Here is a 21,810-nt window from a genome sequence, read left to right on the forward strand (position 1 = left end):
AGCATGCTGAAGTATTTATAGTATGCTGAAAGTCGCCCAATTTCACAATATAGAAGCTTTTGTAACGTCTTAAACCCTCAGATGTGCGGTGCACCGCGCCCTAGCAGAAACTAGAGCACACGCTTTAGTGCATGCATGCAAACCTCAAATACGCGCAGCCTGAACTCTCAAGTTCATTGACCCCACCTGCCAAAATATCAAAATCCTTCATAAATTTTCAAAAATTCTCGGATCACTACCAAAAGTTAATTGTTTGTTACTCGTGTCATTCTCAACCTTTCCTGCAAGTTTCATCCCAATCCGTTCACTACTTATTGAGTTATTTTGCACACGGACAAACTGATGAACGAACTAACAAACAAACCAACTGTAATGAAAACATAACCTCCCCCTTTGGTGGAGGTAACAAGGTACAATACAATGTGTGTGATTCTGCATGCAAACAAAACTAGTTCAAAGGGGTATGCAAAAAGTAACATGTCAGCTAACAACATTAACATTCTTGCTTCATTCAGATAGAAATACTGTTGCCTGACACTGATAAAAGCAACACATTTATCATTCACTATTACTGTGGTCTCACCTGATGGGCCTTTGCAGTTTGAGCAGACAGCAGCCAAATACCTCCCTACATAGCATGTTCAGTACTGTGAAGCATTCCAGAAAGTTTGGTCTTGTTCCATGAGCTAATGAAAGAGAGCTGAATATACACTGTACATCTATATGGAACTGGAAGGAGACTGGTGTTTGCACAATCAGGGTTAAATCAAACTTCCCTCCTGCCTCAGCTATTGTCCTTGAAGTTGGCAAGTTTGTTTGATCTTGGCTTAAACTGCACAGAATGAACCTGACTGTACTTGCTAAGACTGATGTACAAAGAAAATGAAAACAGCATATTCATGGAGTAGCTATATTCACAACATGTAGCCATCAAAAGTACAGGCATCTGGTATGATTGCTTCACAAACCGGTCCGTTAGAAGGCAACAGTGCAAAATGTAGCGTGCACACATATGTCATGCAACTAGTCATCGTGGAATATATCGCTAGAGATGATTGAAATCTTATGTAACAACTGAAATGCAGTCAAACCAATCAGGAAAGAATGTTTATGATGTAGAAATAAAAGCCTGTAGATATTTGCTTAATGTACTCAAGTAGTTTAGATTCATATTTCTCACAGTAAAAGACTATTCCTAGTGGAGTCTATGGAAAAAATATGTGTTTATCTTTACTACCATGACATTTACAAGAAAATGACCATAATTATGATATGGTTGGTGCTAAGGTAAGCTTTCAGATATTAATAAGGAATATTATCCATGACCACACTAATGATGATCAAGCAATTTAAATTTCAAGCAATGTAATCATCTTAAGTCATGTTTTCTCATTATATACCTGTGTATGTACTCATGTCAGCACGTTTTTACGTCTTGTCATCATTGACAGCAGGCCTTAGTTGGGTATAATTTGGAGGGATTTATACATATGTACCAATAGTATATCAACTAATTATTTTGATACAAGACAAGCTTATAGACATGTTCTCTTGATATCTTTTGAGCCAAATCTATATGGGCACTTTCACAGTAAACACTAGTGCTACGGGGATGTCCCTTTATTTTCCACAATGCATTACCCCAATATCATACAAACTTTTTGTAGAACACTTGAATGAGAGATAACTTTGTCCCAAAATTGCTTCAAAGAAGCAATGTAGTAAAATCAGTTTTGCCAATAAAATAAAAATTTTGGCGTAACACACGCAGATACATATGAAGATCAAATAATGAATGCTCATTGAAACTTTGCTGTTGCAGAGCTACCAAGTCTCACGCATTGTGAGTGAGACTCAAACATTTCTGGTCTGTCTCACGATCTCACGCATGACACCCATCTTTCTCACGCATTGGGAGCATAGCTTAAAGGATTAAAGTGAGAGCTGCAAGTGAAGGCATATTTACCTTTTGTATTTCAAAATAAGTAAAAAATAGTCACTTAAGTATGGACCAGCTAAAAATTGAAAAAGCTCCCTACTGTGGGAGGGCGGACACCCTCCTTCAACATCCTTCCCTTGCTCAGTCGCTTCGCTCCCTTGCTCATGCACATGCGCGCTCCCTGAGATGCTGAGTCATGAAATTCTCACTCATAAAATTTCTTTGAACTTGGCATCTATGCTGTTGTTCAACTGAATAGCCTATCATTGGTTAGAAAAGATAGCAGCCCTACTTTTCTATTGAAAGTTGCATTTTATAGCTGAAGTTTTCACAGAAGTGTACAGTGTGTGCAACATAGACTAACAAAAATGCTATAAAGAATAGTTTGGTGTGTCCAAGGTAATTTTGTTAAACTTAGTTTAGAAATGCTATAAAACACAATTTTCAACAGATTTTTGAAGCTGTTTAGAAATGTTCTATTCTATATTACATCATTTACTAGGACAACAACAAAGTTTCAAGGAACATTTATTATTCTTTTGTATATTTTTCATATATTATCTAAGTAACACTTTAGGGTGATATAGTTGGAAACTAATTGTCCTCTTGCACAAGGCAGGTGAGACACATGCCTCACCTCCCTGCTCATTATAAAACACACACAACACAGAATGCAAGAGAGTTCCCTTCACTGTAACAACACTTTTCACATGTACACCTTTAATACATGTAGGCCTATCCAACATAGTGTATTATGAAGTACATGTTGACTGTTTGGATTAGCTGAGGCCAGGCCTTGCATTTTAGGTGTAGTTGCTTCAACAGGAAAATGTTTGCATCCTTAAAGGGATTGTTTATGGAGGAGCTAATCCCTGTGTAACTACACAGTAGGCCTTTCTACTTGAACTTGGATGAAGACTGTGCAAGTTGAACTTGATATGTAGTCAAATGCATAGCAGCCAAACTGGGCAGACGACACTTTGTAGTACAATCCTGTTCCCACATACACATGTAGCTACAAGTACAGAGTATTGGTTATGTGGAGTTGTGACTTTGAAGACAAATTTACTGGAGAAAATACCTCATTCTGGCCTGCCAAAATTGACAGTGAAGTACTGGTTGTGGCACTACCTCATGCCTGCGTTAGCAGATATGGAAATCTGTATACTTCGTTTTCTTTGAGATGTATGTCACTCAACAAGACATATTGCTACTCATCAATTAACCAGGATACTATGGCAATACTGTATTGCTGACGAAGAAGATATTATGGTGACATGGAAGCTGTCAGTTGTACAGTTCATCTCATTCACACGGAATGAGCATGAACAGTTGGTACAATGGTGTCAAGAGCAGGATGGGACTTAAGAGGAACCATGGCTAATGGTGTTTCACTGGATGATACTGGAATGATACTTTCATCAGACTGGCAGTAAAAATTTGTAAAGAATTTCCAAATGCAAAGGTTTGAAATTTCTGTTGGATTCTGGAATTGAGTGTTAGAATCCAAAAAGGTGCTGGTTGTGACTTGGCGACATGACTACTGGCAGATCTGATATGGAATAAAAGTAGTGGTCCCATAACATCTAGTGGACACACTATCTTGCTGATCATGTGCATTGTGATCATCTGGAATATATATAAATATGTGACCTATAGACCTTTGAGAACATGGTGTTGGAACCGCTGGATGAGGAGTCTACTAGAGGCTATGATGTCATGTGTGGACAACAATAAAGAAAATATAAAGGGAGTTACACAAAAACTCACTTTTCTAGCATAATGAAAGAGCACTTGACTAAACGCTTTCAGGAAGCAACGGAGAATAATTACTACCCTTAATATAATGTATATACATGCTTTAATATACATGTATCAGTAACAAGTTGATAGAACAAGTAATTTTCATGAGAAATGACTTTTTTGTGGAATTCCCTTTACAGTTTCTTCATATTGTTGTCCATGCATGACATCATATCCTCTAGTAGTCTCCTCATCCAGGGGTTCCAACACCAAAAATTTTAAAAACTCATCACTCGCACCAGATTTTCTGATTTTCCTCAAACTTTCACTGATGTGTTCTACAAGTGTTGCTGCTTTCACTCAATCCACATTTCTTGTTGGGTTTTGGTTTCCTTTAAGTCTCTTTTAATACATTCAGGAGTCTTTTCCAAATACAATTATTTTCAACACATAAATGACCGAAAAAAAAGTGTGCAAGGAAAGACCCCCACCTGCATGGTGTTCACTGTGCATCTGCAGCGGTCCAACAGATTTGCTGTAATTACAGCAAAACTTGTTCTGCTGATATCAGTACTCCAGAAGTACCCTCCTAGATGCACTTACCAAGTTTTGCTGAAATTACAGCAAAACTGATGATGCAAGTGGAGTGTTGAGAATTGTGGAAAATCAAGGGGATTGTCATGATTTGCTGTGTAAGTTCAGCACTTTTTACCTCTTGGACTAAACTGTGGCCATGTGGAGGATTCATGTGGTTTTTAAGGGAATTTTGGGAAAACTTGACAATGCTTGAATTTGTCATTTCCAACCACACTCTGTTTGTACTATTTCATAAGTGGTTTCTTGGTATCTCACAAAAAGTTCAAAGCCCAATTCTCATCTCCACCAGTACTACACAATCAGAAAGGGATAAGGGAGGGCCAGTGGTCAGAGAGAAGAAAGTTTGGACCAACTCACCTTTTTCTGGGCCTCCTCTTGGTCCAGGCGGCGCTTGTTATCCACATGGAAGTTGGCTCTCTCTTGCTGGTAGTCCAGTCTTCTCACCTCTCGGTCAATGTAGTAGGTGAAGCTTGAGAGCTGGGGGGTCAGCAAAGGGGAGAAAGTAAATGTAATAACATTTTAGTGGTAAACATTCAGATCCTATATCACTGATCACTGTTTGAACGTGTGGGGAGCTGTAGTGATGACTTTAGGGCAGCAAGTGATGTTGGTTTAGCGGTTTCGATTAACTCCTTATCCTCTGAAATAATGGGCAAATAACGCCTGAAATTGTCACAAGCGCATAATTTAGCCAATAGCTGGTCATTGAAAAGTGAGACAAATGTGACATGTATGCATACATGCCAGATATATCCATGTACAAAGCATGTGTCATGCATGCTTCATGTATGTATTCTTGACTCATTTTTGTTTTTCATACGCGGTAATGCTTTAACTGGATTAAAAGTGTTCTTCCATGGGGCCCTGTTACAAAGACATAAATGTATGCACATCTATTTGCATTGAAAAATGATTTGATATGTGCACAATAGAAGTACAGTCTCTAAATTATTTGTCAAATATAAAGTAGAAAAGAAATACCTAATGCAAAATATCTACAGCAGATGTATCATTCATTGAATATGTCTCTTTATTTTATGTAAAGGTTACTGTCAAATCGAATACATACAGTGCACTCCCGTTTTAATGAACACGTTTCTAATGAGATTCAAGTTACAACAAAATAGAAATCCAGGTCGCAAAATTATCGGCTCTACGTTATTTATTGTTTATATGTTCGGTTGTAACAAAATTTTCACATAACGAAAGAAATCTGCCGGTCCCGATGACTTCGTTAAAACGGGAGTCCACTGTATGAATTATGAACCAGCAGAAAGTGATGGTATGAACAGCTGTTTAAAAGACTGACATGATATCAGTTCTCACCACATAATCAAATCATTTCATGTATATATAGAGAAAGATGGCACAAGAAGGCTGTGTCTGTGACAAGAAGTCTATGATATTCATGTATGATAAGATAAATTGATGTTTGTGGAGCATCCTGCTCCTTGCTGGCATGATTGATATGCGACCAAGCTGCACGTTTTAGGGCACAATTTTGATTTTTTTTTCTCAAAGTGAAACTCTGTACTACAGATTCACGTCTTCACCAATCAGGGACGAGGCAGTGATTTGTAATTGCATCAACAAACGTATAGTATTCGTAACATTATACATTTTCTGTATTAGGGAAAATCCCTTAGCAATCCCTACGGAATTCTATATTTCAATTTACATTCGAGGTTTACTTTCTTGTATGTAGATCTGTAACCATGAGGAGAGATAGTAAAGACACTGCCATTTTCTAGCTGTATTTATGGTATGAATGTGCTGTAAGAGTGCTACATCACAGAATTGCACAGTACATTTATACAGTGTACCTTGAATATTTGGTGAAGGAGTTAATGGGCATTCTAATGATACAACAAATGATGGTGAGGTACTGCGACTTTCAGATTGGAGAAAACATGACAGGGTAGTACTTCTGGGTGTATGAACCATAAGGATTGTGTGTGGAGACATTGACCAATATGTGCTAGATAGTTCTATTATTTTGCTACAGGGTGTGGCATTGGAGTAAAGGAAAAAAGAAGAAGATACCATCTGATCTCAGAATGTATCCAATTTGCCTTTTACTAGCCCTCAAGCAACAATATGCTGTGATTGGAATGCCCTTTATAATAGAATACCAAAGTGATGATGTCACAGTCTTTTGTTATAGGTTGGGTTGGAACCAGGTGCGAGCATAAACACTCGAGCCAGGTGAGGATGTTTAGAACCAGTTTCCATGGTGATGAATGGCTATGACATCACACTATGGTAGTCTATGGTAATGTTCTTGTAGGCACAACCCTGTAGTGGAATAGAGAGGGATGACCCCCATAGAGACTGACCTCATTCGGTGTTGGGTTCCTGAGGGTCCAGGGAACTTCCAGGATGTGTAGGGTACCAATCTTATCAGTCACTGCCAAGAGCTGCTGTTTGTCTGCACACATGGGATAGAGGTGAGAAAGGATGTGTGTCTGTTAAGTACTCAATACATAGTACATGCCTCTTCATGTGCACTTTTATTCTATTAACTCGTCAAATCCTGGGTAATTTCACTGCACAAAATTATATCTACTAACATGAGACAATCGTATTTTGTATTTAAATGAATGAATTCTTACAAAAAGTTGTTTTTATTGCAACTGATTGACAAAATGCCTTTCTTTGACATAGATAAGCACTGAATATACAGTGTTTTAGTAGCAGCCATGATAAAAACATTAATACCCAGGTCGGACTCGAACCAACAAATTCCTGATTTGTAGACAGGTGTTGTATCCACTGGACCATTGAGCTTGCGTTCGACAGTCAAGTGTTGGTTCTGATCCTTAAAGCAACAGGTACAGCATATTTATTCAAATTAACGAATTCTAGCAGCACTGGCTACCTGACTGTATAATCGGTGCTTATTAACAGCAATGGAAGGCAATTAGTCATTCAGTTGCAATAAAACTACTCAATGCTACAATTCATTAATTTGAATAAATTGGCAAAACCCGCTGCTACAAGAATCAGAACCAGCACAGGATGTTGAGTACAAGCTCGGAGGTCCAGTGGATATGGCGCCTATCATTGTAATCAGTAATGAGGAGATTGTTGGTTCAAGTCTAACCCATGTATTATTTTGTATATTTAGGGGCTCTTTGTCTGATAACTTACTGCTTAGTACCCAGGGGTAGATTTTGGTGATACCAGCGGCCGAGATGTTCTGGGAGAGGGACGGCTCGTGGGTCTTGTCCAGCAGGTCCCAGACATCCACGTTGCCCTCTGCTGTGCCGAGATAGAAGACGGCCGGACGGGTGGGGGACCAGTACGCCGCCGTCAGGGGCTTGGCAGCACCCGCCGATACCAGGAGAGGTCCAAACTAGGGGATAGAGTGTCAAAACATTTTTTTCTTTTTAACAATGAATTCTTGTCCTTCTTTTTGATACTTTTCTTTACTGATGAGGTGATAAGGAATAAGCAAGATATAAAGTCTGCTGGACAACACGATACGAAGTTGACCATTACCGTACTTCTAAACCCAATTATAAACAGCCCATACTAATCTTAATCTAAACCCAGGTCTTTTGTCTATGTCCACAACTGTCATTGCCAAACTATATCCACACGCATGCAATCAGCTATCTTTTGACATTAATTTGTCAATCATGATACAATTTCCTTTTATATTTGCTTAGTCACAATCAGCTGCAACATACATCGCATGAATTATCTGTCAAAAAACACATACAAAGTCAGGTTCCCTAAGAGCTGCATGGTTAATGTAAGCAATGTTGTTCAGGATGTGTGCACTGGTGTATATCAAGACAATGAGGGGAAAAAAAGAGAAAAAAACGTTGACGAGCATGTCTTGAAAACTGTACAGATGAGGCTTTTATCAAAATCTTAAAAAAAATCACAGTAATCCCACTAAGTATAGAACATAGTCCCCCTCCCCCCCCCAAAAAAAAAAAAAAAAAAAAAAAAACTCTCCCCCCCCCCTGGCCATACCAACTTACTGACTTCATGACAGCCCCACCCACTTACTGACATCCCCCACCCATTCACCAAAGCACCTCCTTGCCCTCCTTCCAGAGGGAGAAGGACCCTGGCCACGTCCACTAAACTGACATCATGTCAGCCTTCGCCTACCAACCCGCCTCCGCCTACCAACCCACCTCCTTGCCCTCCTTCCAGAGGGAGAAAGTTCCAGGCGACACCCACTCACTGACATCCCCCATTCATCCAACAAACCATCTCCTTGCCCTCCTTCCAGAAGGAGAAGGTCCATGGCCACATCCACTCACTGACATCATGTCAGTCCCACCCACCAACCTCATTGCTCTCCTTCCAGAGGGAAAATGTCCCTGGCCATACCCACTCAATGACATCATGTCAGCCTCCGCCTACCAACCCAAACTCCTTTCAGAAGGGGGACCCTGACCACATCTGATAAATTGGCATCATGTCAGTTTCCCCCCTACCAACTCACCTCCTTGCCCTCCTTCCAGAGGGAGAAGGTCCATCCCCCGACGACCAGGAGGAGGTCCTTGAAGAAGGGGGATCTCTGTAGGCCCTCAATGCCCTTGTCGTGGATTTGGCTGGCAAACTGAGGCTTGGGGGCCTGTAGGCGGCCCGAGTCTGTATCCTTCTCCAGCTTCCAGTCGGCGTACACCAGCTCTCCTTCCTACCACGGGAAAGGATCACCACAAACAAAAGAGATCCATTTTATTTTTGCTTTCTCTTCTCCTTCTGTCTTTCTCACACACATATTACATAACTAATACTGGTTATGAGTTAAATTGGTGGTCCTGGCCACCTCATTTTAAATGGGTTTCCTTGTTCTTACACTGGTACTCCAGCTCACTCTGAATGATATAGTTAGTATGATCCACATCACACACTAAAAGTTGTTTCATTTCCCAAGTTAGTTTCCATGTGTCTCTGTCTCTCTCTTGCTTGTGTGTAGATTCAAGTTTCAAATTTCGGACATCTTTTCTCTCCATCCATTTTTTACCATCACATAATCACTTAACAAGTCCACGCAGCCTATCACCTTAGTTGATGTTTTACTCTATCTTTCATCTATTCATGAACCAATCTGGTTGCTTTGTGTTTGCAGCTCTCTGGAGGGAAGCTTTTATCAATTCGTGTCGTAAACGAGAGTGCATGGAAAGAAAGGAACCAGCTTGGGATCAGGAGTGTTCAACTTTTGCTTACCACTTACATACAGTACTGCCTTTCCTAAACAAATAAACAAACAAACAAACAAAAAAGAAAAACAAACAAAAAGAAAGAGAAAATGTATTGTCAATTGTACAATAGCTCTTGACAAGAGTAAAATCTTCACTCAATTGAAGAGGGTAAATGTGAACCAGAAAATGAGAATATCCTTCTATGAAGAAGGGAAAGGAAGCGTAACAACAAAAGAATAATCAGGATTGAAGAAGAGCCACTCATACAGTAGAGACAAAAGAAGGTCACGCCCACCTGTGTCCCAACAAAGAACTTGGTGGTGGCTGCCTCCAGTGGTTTCTTCTCCTTGGCTGAGCCACCCCTGAGTGACATGCCCAGACCTCCAGACATGCTGCTGTCTTTCCTGTCCATCTCGCTCTTTGGCTGCTTATCCACTGTGGGGCACGGAACACAGAAAAGTGCTGTCATCATTTCAGGGCACATAATTACCTCCGCCAAGGGAGGAGGTTATATGTTTTCATTACTGTTGGTTTGTTTGTTTGTCCATGTGCAAAATAACTCAAAAAGTTGTGCATGGACTTAGATGAAACTTGAAGGAAAGGTTGAGAATAACACAATTAAATTTTGGTTGTGATCCAGAAATTTTTATTCATTTTATGAAGGATTTTTTATATTTTGGCAGGTAGGGTCAATGAACTTGGGAGTTCAAGCTGCGCATTTTTTAGGTTTTCATACGCGCACAAAAGTGCATGCTCTAGTTTCTGCTAGAGTGAGGTGCGCCGCTCAGCTGAGGGTTGACGACGTAACAAAGGCTTCTATATTGGGAAATCGGGCGATTTTTCAGCATACATACGTATGGGTGAAAATCACTGATGAAAGAGCAAGATCATCGGTGGAAAGTAGCTGCTTGGCGGAAATCTGCACTCTCAAAGTGCTTTTCTAGTTGACAAAGCATTTCGAATTCTAACTAGTGGTCCAAGCAAGATTAATATCATTAGGCTGTAAGAATAGAAAAATACAAAAACTAGGATTGCATACCTCTTCTGGAGGCACAGGTTCACACTACTTTGCGATGTTACATGGCCCCTTGGTAAGCATCAACAGAACATTGTTTGTGCACACTTATTGATTATGAGAATTTAACCACCACCATTAAGACTGCCCTTACCCTTGCTGTTAGTCGCTGATTGTAAACCTAGTTGGAGAGCATATGGTTTAAAGCAGCACTTTGAATCCAAAGATGTGTGTTTTCAAATCATAAAAGGGGACATTTTCACACAATTGATCTGCCATATGTGGTCAAGTACGACGGATTTCAAGTGTGTTTTACTTCACAAACTGTTGACCTGTTACTAGGAATATCATAGATCAATGTGAAGAAAACAGAGTGCACTCATTATTCAAATGTTTTGTTTGTGTTTAAATATCTCCACACCATGCCATTTTTTATTACAATATAGCCTTTCTCTAAATCTTCAAATCATGGCAGCAGTAAAAAAAATAATAAACAAAATAAAGCAAAAAAAAACAACAACAAAAAAACAACAATACTGTAATAAAACATAAATTGTATGAAAACATGCATTTACACAGCTGGGGGGGGGGGGGGGGGGGGGGGGAGAGACATGGCATTTCAACGGTCTATAAATGATAAGGCCCATTAACAAAGAGATGCAAATGATTAGGAGTAAAATTCCAGAATCAAGCCCAAAGCAGATGGAGTGGAAACTGGATTACATCACTTACAGACGCTTCTGTCCCCTTGTCTCTCCTGTAGACTGACCCTTGTCGGACAATAGTCACCGCTCCCTTCCATGCGGTTGATGGGAATCTAGAATAGAAGGCAGAACTAGTTAACATCAGCAAATTGAAGATTTTCTTCAGCAATGTGTTCTATTGTCATATCCATTGCATGGTACTTGTTGAGATAATACAGAAAGGGAGCAAAAAACAAAATCAAGGGTCATTAGGTCATTACTTGTGCAAGGGACAATGATATTGACACATGAATTTGCCTGCATCTTGAGACTTTTGGAGGTTAAAATTAACATTTGTGGATGGAAAAATCAAATGCATTCTTACATTAATTTGACAATATCCCAAACATTAAATCTATGACTGTGATGGACTGAAATCGCCAGTTCTCAATTCCCTACCTTTCTCACTTTCACTGACTTCCTGAGGTCCTGACCCTGTATTTGTGTTCACTTAGGAAAAATAGATACACAAGAAATCCCTCAAACTTGCCTTTCAACGGTCATGGTGGTCTGGTATATGGATAATGGACAATGAAAAGTCTGTAACATTCCCGCTCTCCATGGTCAACACAAACTGTAAAATCAATCTCAGAACCACCACTTTCAGATACTATTGAAAAGTAAACTTGAAATGTCCTGCATTTAAGCCTCCAAAAGCAATGAAAGTGCTATACCCCATAACCTTGACCTGTAAACTGGACATTACTTTATCTTCGGTCAGCCAAAGACAGCCAATCTACCCTTTGACCATTCCCCCCCCCCCTCCTTCCTCACCTTGATAACCGGCTTCCATGTGAGATCAAGGTGCTTGAAGGTTGTTGCTACACCAAGTGGGTTGTCCTGTTTATTGTTGTCAACCGTTGGTGTCTGACCCTTGGGAGGACGTGTGTCCCATATGGCTACATACCTGCGGGGATAGGGGGACATACAAAAGCAACAACACGTAAAGGAAAGTGTTACAGGAGCATAGCAAAGTTTACAATTCAGTGTGCCATGTGTCTGTGTGTCTGTGAGACTGTGTGAGCATTTCCAAACATGAAGTGAAATTAATGCACATTATAACTTTCCTCTCTCTCTCTCTCTGGAAAAACAAAGAAATGCATACATAAACACACTTTACAGGAATACTTGATGAGCGTGATTTCAATACTATGCCAAATATTTTGCATCAGATGTTTAGTATGAATTCTACATTTTATCCCCACAAAAGTAAAATATTGCTAACTGGCAAATGGATGTTATTTCATGAATGAAAGTTTTACACTTGTAAATTCCAAGACAGGTATTGCGTAACAAATAAACATGTCCAATTCACAAGCAAAGGAGACTTCAGAATTTTCAGGAGCTGGGAGTAGAAGTTGTTTGTAGCTAAAAACCTTTCAGTGTGAGATGATTTGAAGACAGAAGATTGGATAGTGTCTTACCCATCTGGTGAGGCTGTTAAGATCTGGTGGCAGAACTGCTGTTTGTTTTCGACGACCATCCCCACACGAGTGATCTGCACATGAACAGGGAAAATACACAACAGCCAGGGAATCAATCTTTAGCCATGCATCTGGAGATAAACCTGATTCTTTTTACATCAATAGTTGATAATATATATATATTTTTTTTTAAATGGAGAACCAGAGGTTAATCATGATCAACTTTTTCATTCTAAAGCTTTATAATGTCATTTTGAAAGACTACTATGCTGAATTGCAAACTGCCCAGATTTAAATACTCTAGGTATCTACAAACACAGACAGAGGTATGTGGGAAAACATACTGAGAGCCAGAGAAAAACATAATGGAGTCACTCCACAGCTTTCCCTAACTACTACACTTGTGATCTTTAAAAAATCATTGCTGTCAAAGTTTTCTCTTCTTATCCAGTTTGTGACGTGATGTTTTCACTGCCATCAAAAAGAAAAGGAAATAAGGTATCTATTTTTAAAGTTGTTTCCACAAACCGTTCTGCCAATAACAAAAAAGGCATGTTACAACTGAAAAACTACGAGAATCTTCTCAAACGTAATTATTACTATTACAACTTACAAGGTAAAAGAACATAAACATCTTCACAAACAATAAACACCCTGAACGCCTGTTAGTCATTGAGTGTCATTGACTGGATGAGTAGGAGAATTAATCATCTTATCGTCCTACCTCCATGTGATCTGGTACCCATTGGATGTCACAGATGGCCGTCTTGTGGCTGTGCTCAATGGCCGAGACAGCACAGTACCTCACCACCGGAGTCTTGTCGGCGTTTTCATCTTCAAACCCGGGCTTTGGTAAGAACGAGGAATTTAAAGGAAGGTTTTTAGCACAACAGCCACGAACAAGTCACCACTTGAATGTGACAAGAAAAAAAGAATAGTGTGCTTTATAACTTCAAAGATTGCATCATTCAAGGTATGCCACATAAGACGAGATTGACTATCTTTATGAAAATAGTATTGTCTTTGCTGCAAACCCTTTTATGTAAAATTCTATATCATGTATAACTGTACGTAAACTAGCGGTTAATCTCTTCTGTGATGAAATGTTAAAAGTTAACTACTACAGTAGCAGGAGTGCATTAATCTCTCACAGTATATGGGCTTTCAGGTGAAAACAAACCAAAATATTCCATTGTCATCACACAGTGGTCTAAATTGAACACATTTAAATTTGATGAGAATATGTGAATAAATCATGTCACATACAAGTTCTGTGCATGGATATGCATAACATGATAGCCTACATCAACAGTAATTCCAGGATATACCTTGTCATGTTCACTCTTTACTTAAATCATCAAAAGAATGCAAAAACAAAAACAGTGCAGACCCAGCTTGTGTAAAAAAGAAATGAATAAATTCCACCGAAAACAAAACTTAACAGCAAAAGCTTTTGTGCAAAATTAATATTCCTTTATCAACCACTCACTCCCAAACACAAGAACACGTGTTGCACCAGAACCAGATGCTATGCCAGAAGAGCTAGCTCTGACATGAACCAATTTCAACCAATATCCAGAAATCTTGACAAAGAAACAAAAGGAATATATATATACAGTATGTATATATATATATATCCTTGTTTGCGCTGTGACATTTGCCTCATGCAAAACTGATAAGGTGTTTATATTCCTTTGCACTACGACTTGTTTAAGCTTATAGGTCATGCAACATGCACTGAAAATACAGTACTTCTTTCATATTTTTCTTTTGTGGATATATATCTGTTCAATATACAGGTATGGCTCATATCAGTAATGCTTGAATGAATAGATTTTCAGTTCACATTTCACAATTGGTGTGTGATTATGTATTGTGTCTTTTGGTGAACCATTGGAAGAAGAGACAAAAGTCAAATAAAGCTTGATGGGAAAAGGGGTTAACTACTAGGCAAAATGTCATGAGATAACATTAAAAATTTGAGAGAAAAACTTGTATGACGATAAAAAAAAAAAACAAGGTCAAGTTGTACGGAAATTGAGAATGGGTTCAGAGAGGGGAAAAGGTTATAATGGACAGGTTGAGTTGAATTCTTTACAACAGGTTGTTTACTATCCCCCCCCCCCCCCAAAAAAAAAAAAAAATTGTCTGGATTACTTGGGTATCTTTGGTACTGGTGGTGTACCAGTATTATTCTACAGGCTCAGTCCCTAATATATTGATGACTTTGGGACTTTGTTCTGAAATTCAAAAGACTGATACTCATAACGTGTTTGTGAATTACATGCATGTGAATAAAAATTCAGATTGCAGCATTTCAAGGAGTGGTAGCGAACTGAGAATCATGCATATAGAAACACATACAACATGAAGCTATGTGATAAATATTTATTTGAGAGTGTATAGAGCTTCTTCAGCATGCATCTCATCATCAGAGACCTCTTGAGTCAGACCCAAGTTTCTGATTACATCTCTTGCTTGAGGCTCTAGAAACAGCAGTCTTAATAAAATGTATGTGTGTGTGTGTGTGTGTGTGTGTGTGTGTGTGTGTGTGTGTGTGTGTGTGTGCGTGCATGTGTGTGTGTGTGCAAGTGCTTATACTTGGTGTAATGCCATCCATCGACACTTTACAAATGTCCCCCACCCTCTTCTCCCATCAGCCTGTGCATCACAGATAATGAATAGATGAATGAAATAAACAATGGTGTGCATATCATTTTCCCTTTACTTTATCAAAGGAATATATAATACAAGAGAAGATTAGATATGTGAATAATTGATGGGGGTGGCCTCGTGTCAAGGCTCAATGAAAATAAAAAGAACTAATTCATTCCCAGCGCAATCTATGGGAAAGAATCATGAGTTAATAATGTGAATACTGTATACGCCAAATATTTCGCGAGGTTTTTATTTTCGCGAATTTCGCAAGTCAGGTGCTATTCGCGAAATTAAAGACATGCGAATATATTGACTCTGATCCCGATGTCAATATGACGTACGTGTGAACACTTCTCCGTTCAATACAGGCCTCAAAGATCGCAAATTTAACCACTCGCGAAATTGTCGTTAAGTCCCGATTCGCAAAAATTTAGACTCGCGAAATATATGGCATATACAGTACACTGTAAATGAGAATAGGGGTTAGAAATTCCCTGCACCAAGTGAGGTAAACAAATAAAATAACAGTAATATGATATAGTAATGCATTCAAATTTTGATGTAAGAACCATGCTAAAAGAAAAATAAAACTGTGCATAAGTAAAGTGCATAAGTAAAGTCAATACAAAATGAGATACTGGAAAAATGAATATTCTTATAATGCATGCATGACCATCTCTTTACCTTGTCTCTGCCCCTACCATACCGCTAGAACATGCAACAGCGGATGAAGTGGGATAAATTGGGTGGAAAAAAAAAGTATAGGGATAGACCAGAGCAAGAAAAGGTATCACACAATATTGTTAGGAATGGTAAAAGAATAAGAGGAAGAAATTTAGATCATTATTCTAGCTACGGCATTTCACAGATAAGATGATTTGGTGACATCTGAATATGATGGAAATCAATTGATCATTGAATAAACTGACAGAGAATTGATATAAAAGAAGCATATATATTATATACATATCATCTTTTCATATCACTGCAGCCTGTATAGGAAACAGGTGATATTATAGTAACTTAATAAAGACAAGTCAACTGATCTAAGCAGAAGAAAAATCCAATGCAGTGTACAGGACTGGTATTCTAATTGTACTCCATTATTTGCTTCTTTTCAAAGGATTCAGTCAAACTTGTTTCACTGGAACTAAATTACTTTTTCACAGAAGGTGTGCAGATGTTGGTTTACATTATTGAGAGCTGAGAGTGGCTACTGTTTTCTTACAAACCATATCATTGGAAACTTTTTTTAATGATTATCTACTAAACTCTTACTGATTAAATGATTAATATCTACATGTGCATGTATTGGTATGCTATATATTACTTGCTGTGCTATAATATGCAAATATTCCAGCAATGATACTTCAAATCAAACTACAACGATGAGGAGCATAACCCATTGAACACTAGTCCCAAGTATTCTTGGGCTGGGGTAAACAGGAAATACCTGTTATAGAAAAATCAGTCTGTCTTCAACGGGTTCATAAGGCTGGCTAATCTCACATTCAATCACACACAAAAAAACTTTCTACAATTTGTGTAAAACTAAACTGAAATGTACAATTCTTCGGGACAATGTAAAAACAGAGGTATCTCTTTAGATTTCCCTTATATCACACACGAATGAAACTGCCTTCTTCAATTAAAGTCAGAGAGCCGTAAAAGGAGATATTCGCTTGAAAGTGCAACACGTTTGAGCACACATTTTGGAAACGTTTAAGGCAAATTGTCATTTAGAGAGTAAAGTGTATTTTGTGCCCATTCAGATTCTGTTTATTACAGCAGAATTTTAATGTGTGTACTTGTTCGACGTGAATGTCATTTTTTGTTTCCATTCGCTTGATAGTTAAACTCTGGGATAGCCAGAATGCAAAGATGGGCCTCCCAAATTTTCATGAAGAATTATAGATAATAGATCATGCAAGTTCCATTGAAATCTAAACAGAATTGTGACCTCCTTGTCCTTAAATTATACTCCCTATACATTAACATTACCTCAGACAAAATTTCTCCCCCTCCTGGGGGCAAATTGGCAGGAACAACATTCCATGAATCAGTCTACAATTGCAGCTTAAAGTAGCGGTAGATACCATAGCAGCAACAACGTATCAAACGATAAGCTATGAGCAATTTGAGTTCCTCCTGTGATAACTGCCATCATTCCTTGTCAAAGACAACTATAGACTAGTTTATGAAATGGGTCCCTGAAATGGAGGAGTAAAAAAAATAGTATGTAAAAAAGTATTTAAAAAAAACACAAAAAACCCCAAAACTTCAAAATGGATGGAAGGGGGATTTTCACAAGATTTGTTGCTGGGTGTGGCCCAGTAACCATCTCTCTTACCAGGTTCATCATGGAGTTCTTCTTGCTCTGCTTGCCCCGCTGGTTGCTCTTGAGGCGGTCCACGTGCTTGCTGATGTCCCACATGACAACCTGACCATTTATGCAGGCCCCGGCGATGATGTTGGGGTCGGACGGGTTAAACTTGAAGCCGAAGATGTCGTCAGGAGCTTCTAGTAGCACCTTGATAGTGGAAAAAGATAGATTGGTGGTTGATTGATTTTCAATAATGTAGAAGGACATATCAAGAAGTCAAACTATGTTTTAATTTATGCTGGGACACATTGGTCCCTTGAAGAAGCTGGTGAAAAAAGGGAATTGTCTGTGACAGCTACCTTCAACAGGAGTCAATTGAATGTTTGATGAGTAATTAATCTATGTTCCAACATAAAAATTGTCAGTTTAGAATTTCAAATCATCTATTCGAGCATGTGCCAATATGGTAACTTTATGGTGTCAAGATCACTTTTTTTTTTCACTGTGGTCATTCTCAATATAGTTATGATTATTATTATTATGTCTCTGTGGTTGGTTGTCATTAAATAAAAATGTCCAGGTCTAGGAAGCTATTGCGATGACACATTACCTGTGGGTGGATTGGGTCTGTGAAACTCCACAGCAGAATGAGGGAGGGGTTCATGATGATCTTGGAGGCGTGGTCCACGCGGTCATCAAAGGTCATCCGCTCGGCGCAGGAGACGGCGATGACCCCCTTGATGGTAGGGTGCCACTCCACCGCGGTCAGCACCTTGTCCTTGCTGAACTGCAGGTCGGTGAAGGACTGGTACTCCTGTGTGGAGAAAAGGGCAGTACCTTGAGAACATTAATGATTATCACAGTACCAGGATGATGGTGATGATGGTGCATGATGGTGATGATAGTGATGATGATGGTGATGATGGTGATATGATGGTGTTGATGATGGTAATGACGGAGATATTGTGATGATGATGGTGATGATGATGATGGTAATGATGGTGATATGATGATGATGATGATGATGATGATGATGATGATGATGATGATGATGATGATGATGATGATGATGGTAATGACGATGGCAATGATGATGATGATAATGATGATGCTAGCATCACTGATGACAGTGATGATGATTCTGATAATGATGATGAACTATAAGATGGTGTGGAAGACAGCAAAGATGAAGGCATTAATAATGGTTATGATAATGACAGAAATGAAGATAATAAAGATATTGAGGATGGCTTGCATAAATCCAGATCGATCCAACTAACGACCCACTTTAAAATTGCAGAGAACTTTGTTCACTAAACTGTATTGTGATAGTCACATTGATGACACAACCCTCAAGCATATGCTATATTTTGAAATATGTTGCACGAACTAACGCAATTTGTCGCTGAGGTGACAAGACCTCGTATCTGATGTATTTGGTGAATATGACTTTTTTGGATTAATGGTCAGATAATCAGTTCAGTGATGTCCTGTCCAAATCCTAGCTGTCTTACCCCAAAAATGAAGCCACCACGGCATGTCAAAGGAAAGGCTATCCCATTTAATATAGTGCTTTGGCTGCCATGTTTTTTTGCTCTCCTGAACATTTGACATTTTATAGATACAAGGTCTTGTCACCCTAGCGACAAATTACATGCTGTTGAACCGTTTCTGTAGTGGTTCATTCTGGCACTAATGTATTTGGGGGGAAAAAAAAAGTATGGTATGATTCTACCTTTGGATATGTTTCCTACTCCTCTGTCAAGTTTGAAGAGAATATGAACACTAGTATGGCACTTCTTTTACAACCATCCAAAACCCATTAATCTAGGACTTGCTTCTGAAGGGAACAAAACTGACAATTTCTATTCAAATCCTGGATCAATTTAAATCTTAAGGAAAATATCTTGACACAGAAACTAAAGTAGAGCAAAGATTCTGCTTGAAATTGTCATGACATCCCAGTAAGTCTGGCTAAGACTTTAGGTAAGGACCAGTTGCATACCCTACCTTGAGATAATTGTCTGACTTGCTCCCGAAAGCGTTGTCTTCGTTGGCGAGAGCCTTCCAGTCATCAAGGAAGACGTCCATGATCTCATTCTGCTGCAGCGCCAAGTCGAATCTGAGATTAAGATAAGATAGGAATCACTGATGAATTCAATCCATTGAATCTGATGTGAAATATTTTCTATTATTCAAACTTGATAACCTTTGGGGCGATGACATGCCACTGCTGCATGGGGAAGTTTTCCATTTGTATTTGGAGGTCCCTTTTATGAGAAACAGCAAGACAGTGAAGTTATTGAAAAGAAAGTGTAATGAAAAAAGTGTGAACAAGTCTTCTTCTACCTTGCTCTACTGGGAAACAGTGGGGCCGTTTACACTTGTAGAATGGCAAACATTCATGTTAAATAGGAAAGAAATGAAAAAAAGTTTGAATCAAATGACTCAGAGCAAAAGGCACTGTGAAGGAAATAATGACTTAAAGGGATAGTATAGTATTGGCTGAGGTGAGGATTTAGCCTTTAAAGGGATAGTACAGTATTGGTGGAGATGAGAATTGGGCTTTTAACTTTTTGTGAGGTACCAGGAAAACACTTATGATATTGTACAGAGCATACCATTTTAAGAGGAATTCAAAGTTTATTTGATGAAAATCGGGTTTGGAATGACTGAAACATCCAAAAACAAAGTAAAACAAAGTGATCGTAATAAAGTGTGGGTCCCACACTTTATTAGAATTGCTATTTTTTTGGATATCTTAGCCTTTTCAAAACCAATTTTCATCAAATAAACTATGAATTCCTCATAGAATTACATGCTCTGTCATGTTTCATAAGAGGTTTCTCATTATCTCACCAAAATATGTGAGAAACCTGAAATTAGGTCTCAACCAAAACTGTATGATCCCTTTAACTTTTTGCAAGATACTTAGAAACCACTTCATAAAATATTAAAGAGCATACAATTCTAAGAGGAATCAAAAGTTTATTTGATGAAAATCGGTTTTGAATTGGGCGAGATATTCAATAACAGAGTAAAACAAAACAATCCCACTATAAGGTAGGTCCCACCTCATGAGGACTGCTTTGTTTTGGGTATCTCAACCATTTCGAAGCCAATTTTCATCAAATAAACATTGAATTCCACTTCGAATTATACGCTCTTCCATATTTTATAAGAGGTTTCTCATTATCTCCAAAAAGATCATCATCAAAAAACGTTGGAAACCTGAGGCAACATCTCAACCGAAACTGCACCATCCCTTTAACCTGAAGGCAAAAACATACGAACATGCATTCCTTCATCTCATTAATGCAATACCATTCTACTCCACATGTGTCAATCACTTTGATACCAATCACATTCCATACACATGGAGGCAAAAAAAATCAAGACCATATCTTGACATCATTCTCATGTTTTCCAGACAAACCTTGGGGCGACTCTTTCGATGAACTCTGCGAGTTTCTTGGACTCCGAGATCTTGGTCCGTTCCTCCTCACTGAATTCTCTCGGAGCGTACTGCACTGCTTTATTGCATGGATGTTTCCTGAAAAAAAAAAATACATGCTGATTAATTGAATTGTCCTGTCTGATATAAAATAGCTCAAATCATTTCCCAAACTAGCTTGTTCTAAAAACCCAAGATCATAGGTTTCTTTTTTCTTTTCTTAATAATAATAATAAACATTTTTACTGCGCTTAATACAAAGTTTCTAAGCGCCTTGCATAACATATTGTTTCATAATTACACCAAAACATAATCTTACATTATTCAACATTACTATTAACCCTACAATAATTTACGTTACTCAATACACTAATCAAATGCTAAAATTAGCATTAGCTTAATTACACACACAACATCTAATACAGAAATCAATTCAAGAATGTCATAATTTTGATAACTTTACACAGTCTCTGTTTTCAATTGCTTTTTACGGCTGTAAAGTGCTTTGAAAAATGTAAAGTTGTTGCTCCCATTACAAGTGTATGTCATTCACATGTTATTACACCCTCCCTAGCAGGCGCGCCGGAAGCAGTTTTGGATTGGGGGGGCAAATGTTGGAGGGGGCTCACGATAGACTATATATATGTTACACAATATACACATACACATACACACACACACACACACACACACACACACACACACACACACACACACACACACACATCTATATATATATATATATA

The 21,810-nt window shown here is 38.6% G+C and overlaps 1 protein-coding gene across 1 annotated transcript in view; it reads right to left on the reverse strand.

The window, feature by feature from the left end:
* Positions 1 to 21,810, reverse strand: part of LOC139713577 (dynein axonemal intermediate chain 3-like) — a 38,720-nt gene that overhangs the window by 8,990 nt on the left and 7,920 nt on the right. Inside the window, exons 7-20 of the mRNA XM_071625292.1 lie at positions 21,047 to 21,163; positions 19,621 to 19,732; positions 18,221 to 18,424; positions 17,638 to 17,817; positions 15,972 to 15,995; positions 13,354 to 13,476; positions 12,630 to 12,703; positions 11,980 to 12,112; positions 11,195 to 11,279; positions 9,743 to 9,882; positions 8,745 to 8,939; positions 7,430 to 7,634; positions 6,616 to 6,707; positions 4,637 to 4,756 (exon numbers count right to left, since the gene is read on the reverse strand). Of these exons, the coding sequence (XP_071481393.1) occupies positions 4,637 to 4,756; positions 6,616 to 6,707; positions 7,430 to 7,634; positions 8,745 to 8,939; positions 9,743 to 9,882; positions 11,195 to 11,279; positions 11,980 to 12,112; positions 12,630 to 12,703; positions 13,354 to 13,476; positions 15,972 to 15,995; positions 17,638 to 17,817; positions 18,221 to 18,424; positions 19,621 to 19,732; positions 21,047 to 21,163 (1,804 nt within the window). The remainder of the gene's footprint in view (positions 1 to 4,636; positions 4,757 to 6,615; positions 6,708 to 7,429; positions 7,635 to 8,744; positions 8,940 to 9,742; positions 9,883 to 11,194; positions 11,280 to 11,979; positions 12,113 to 12,629; positions 12,704 to 13,353; positions 13,477 to 15,971; positions 15,996 to 17,637; positions 17,818 to 18,220; positions 18,425 to 19,620; positions 19,733 to 21,046; positions 21,164 to 21,810) is intronic.

This window comes from Diadema antillarum, unplaced genomic scaffold (assembly GCF_040938485.1).
Source record: "Diadema antillarum isolate AM-2024a unplaced genomic scaffold, OU_Dant_1.0 seq00002006_RagTag, whole genome shotgun sequence".
Taxonomy (NCBI): domain Eukaryota; kingdom Metazoa; phylum Echinodermata; class Echinoidea; order Diadematoida; family Diadematidae; genus Diadema; species Diadema antillarum.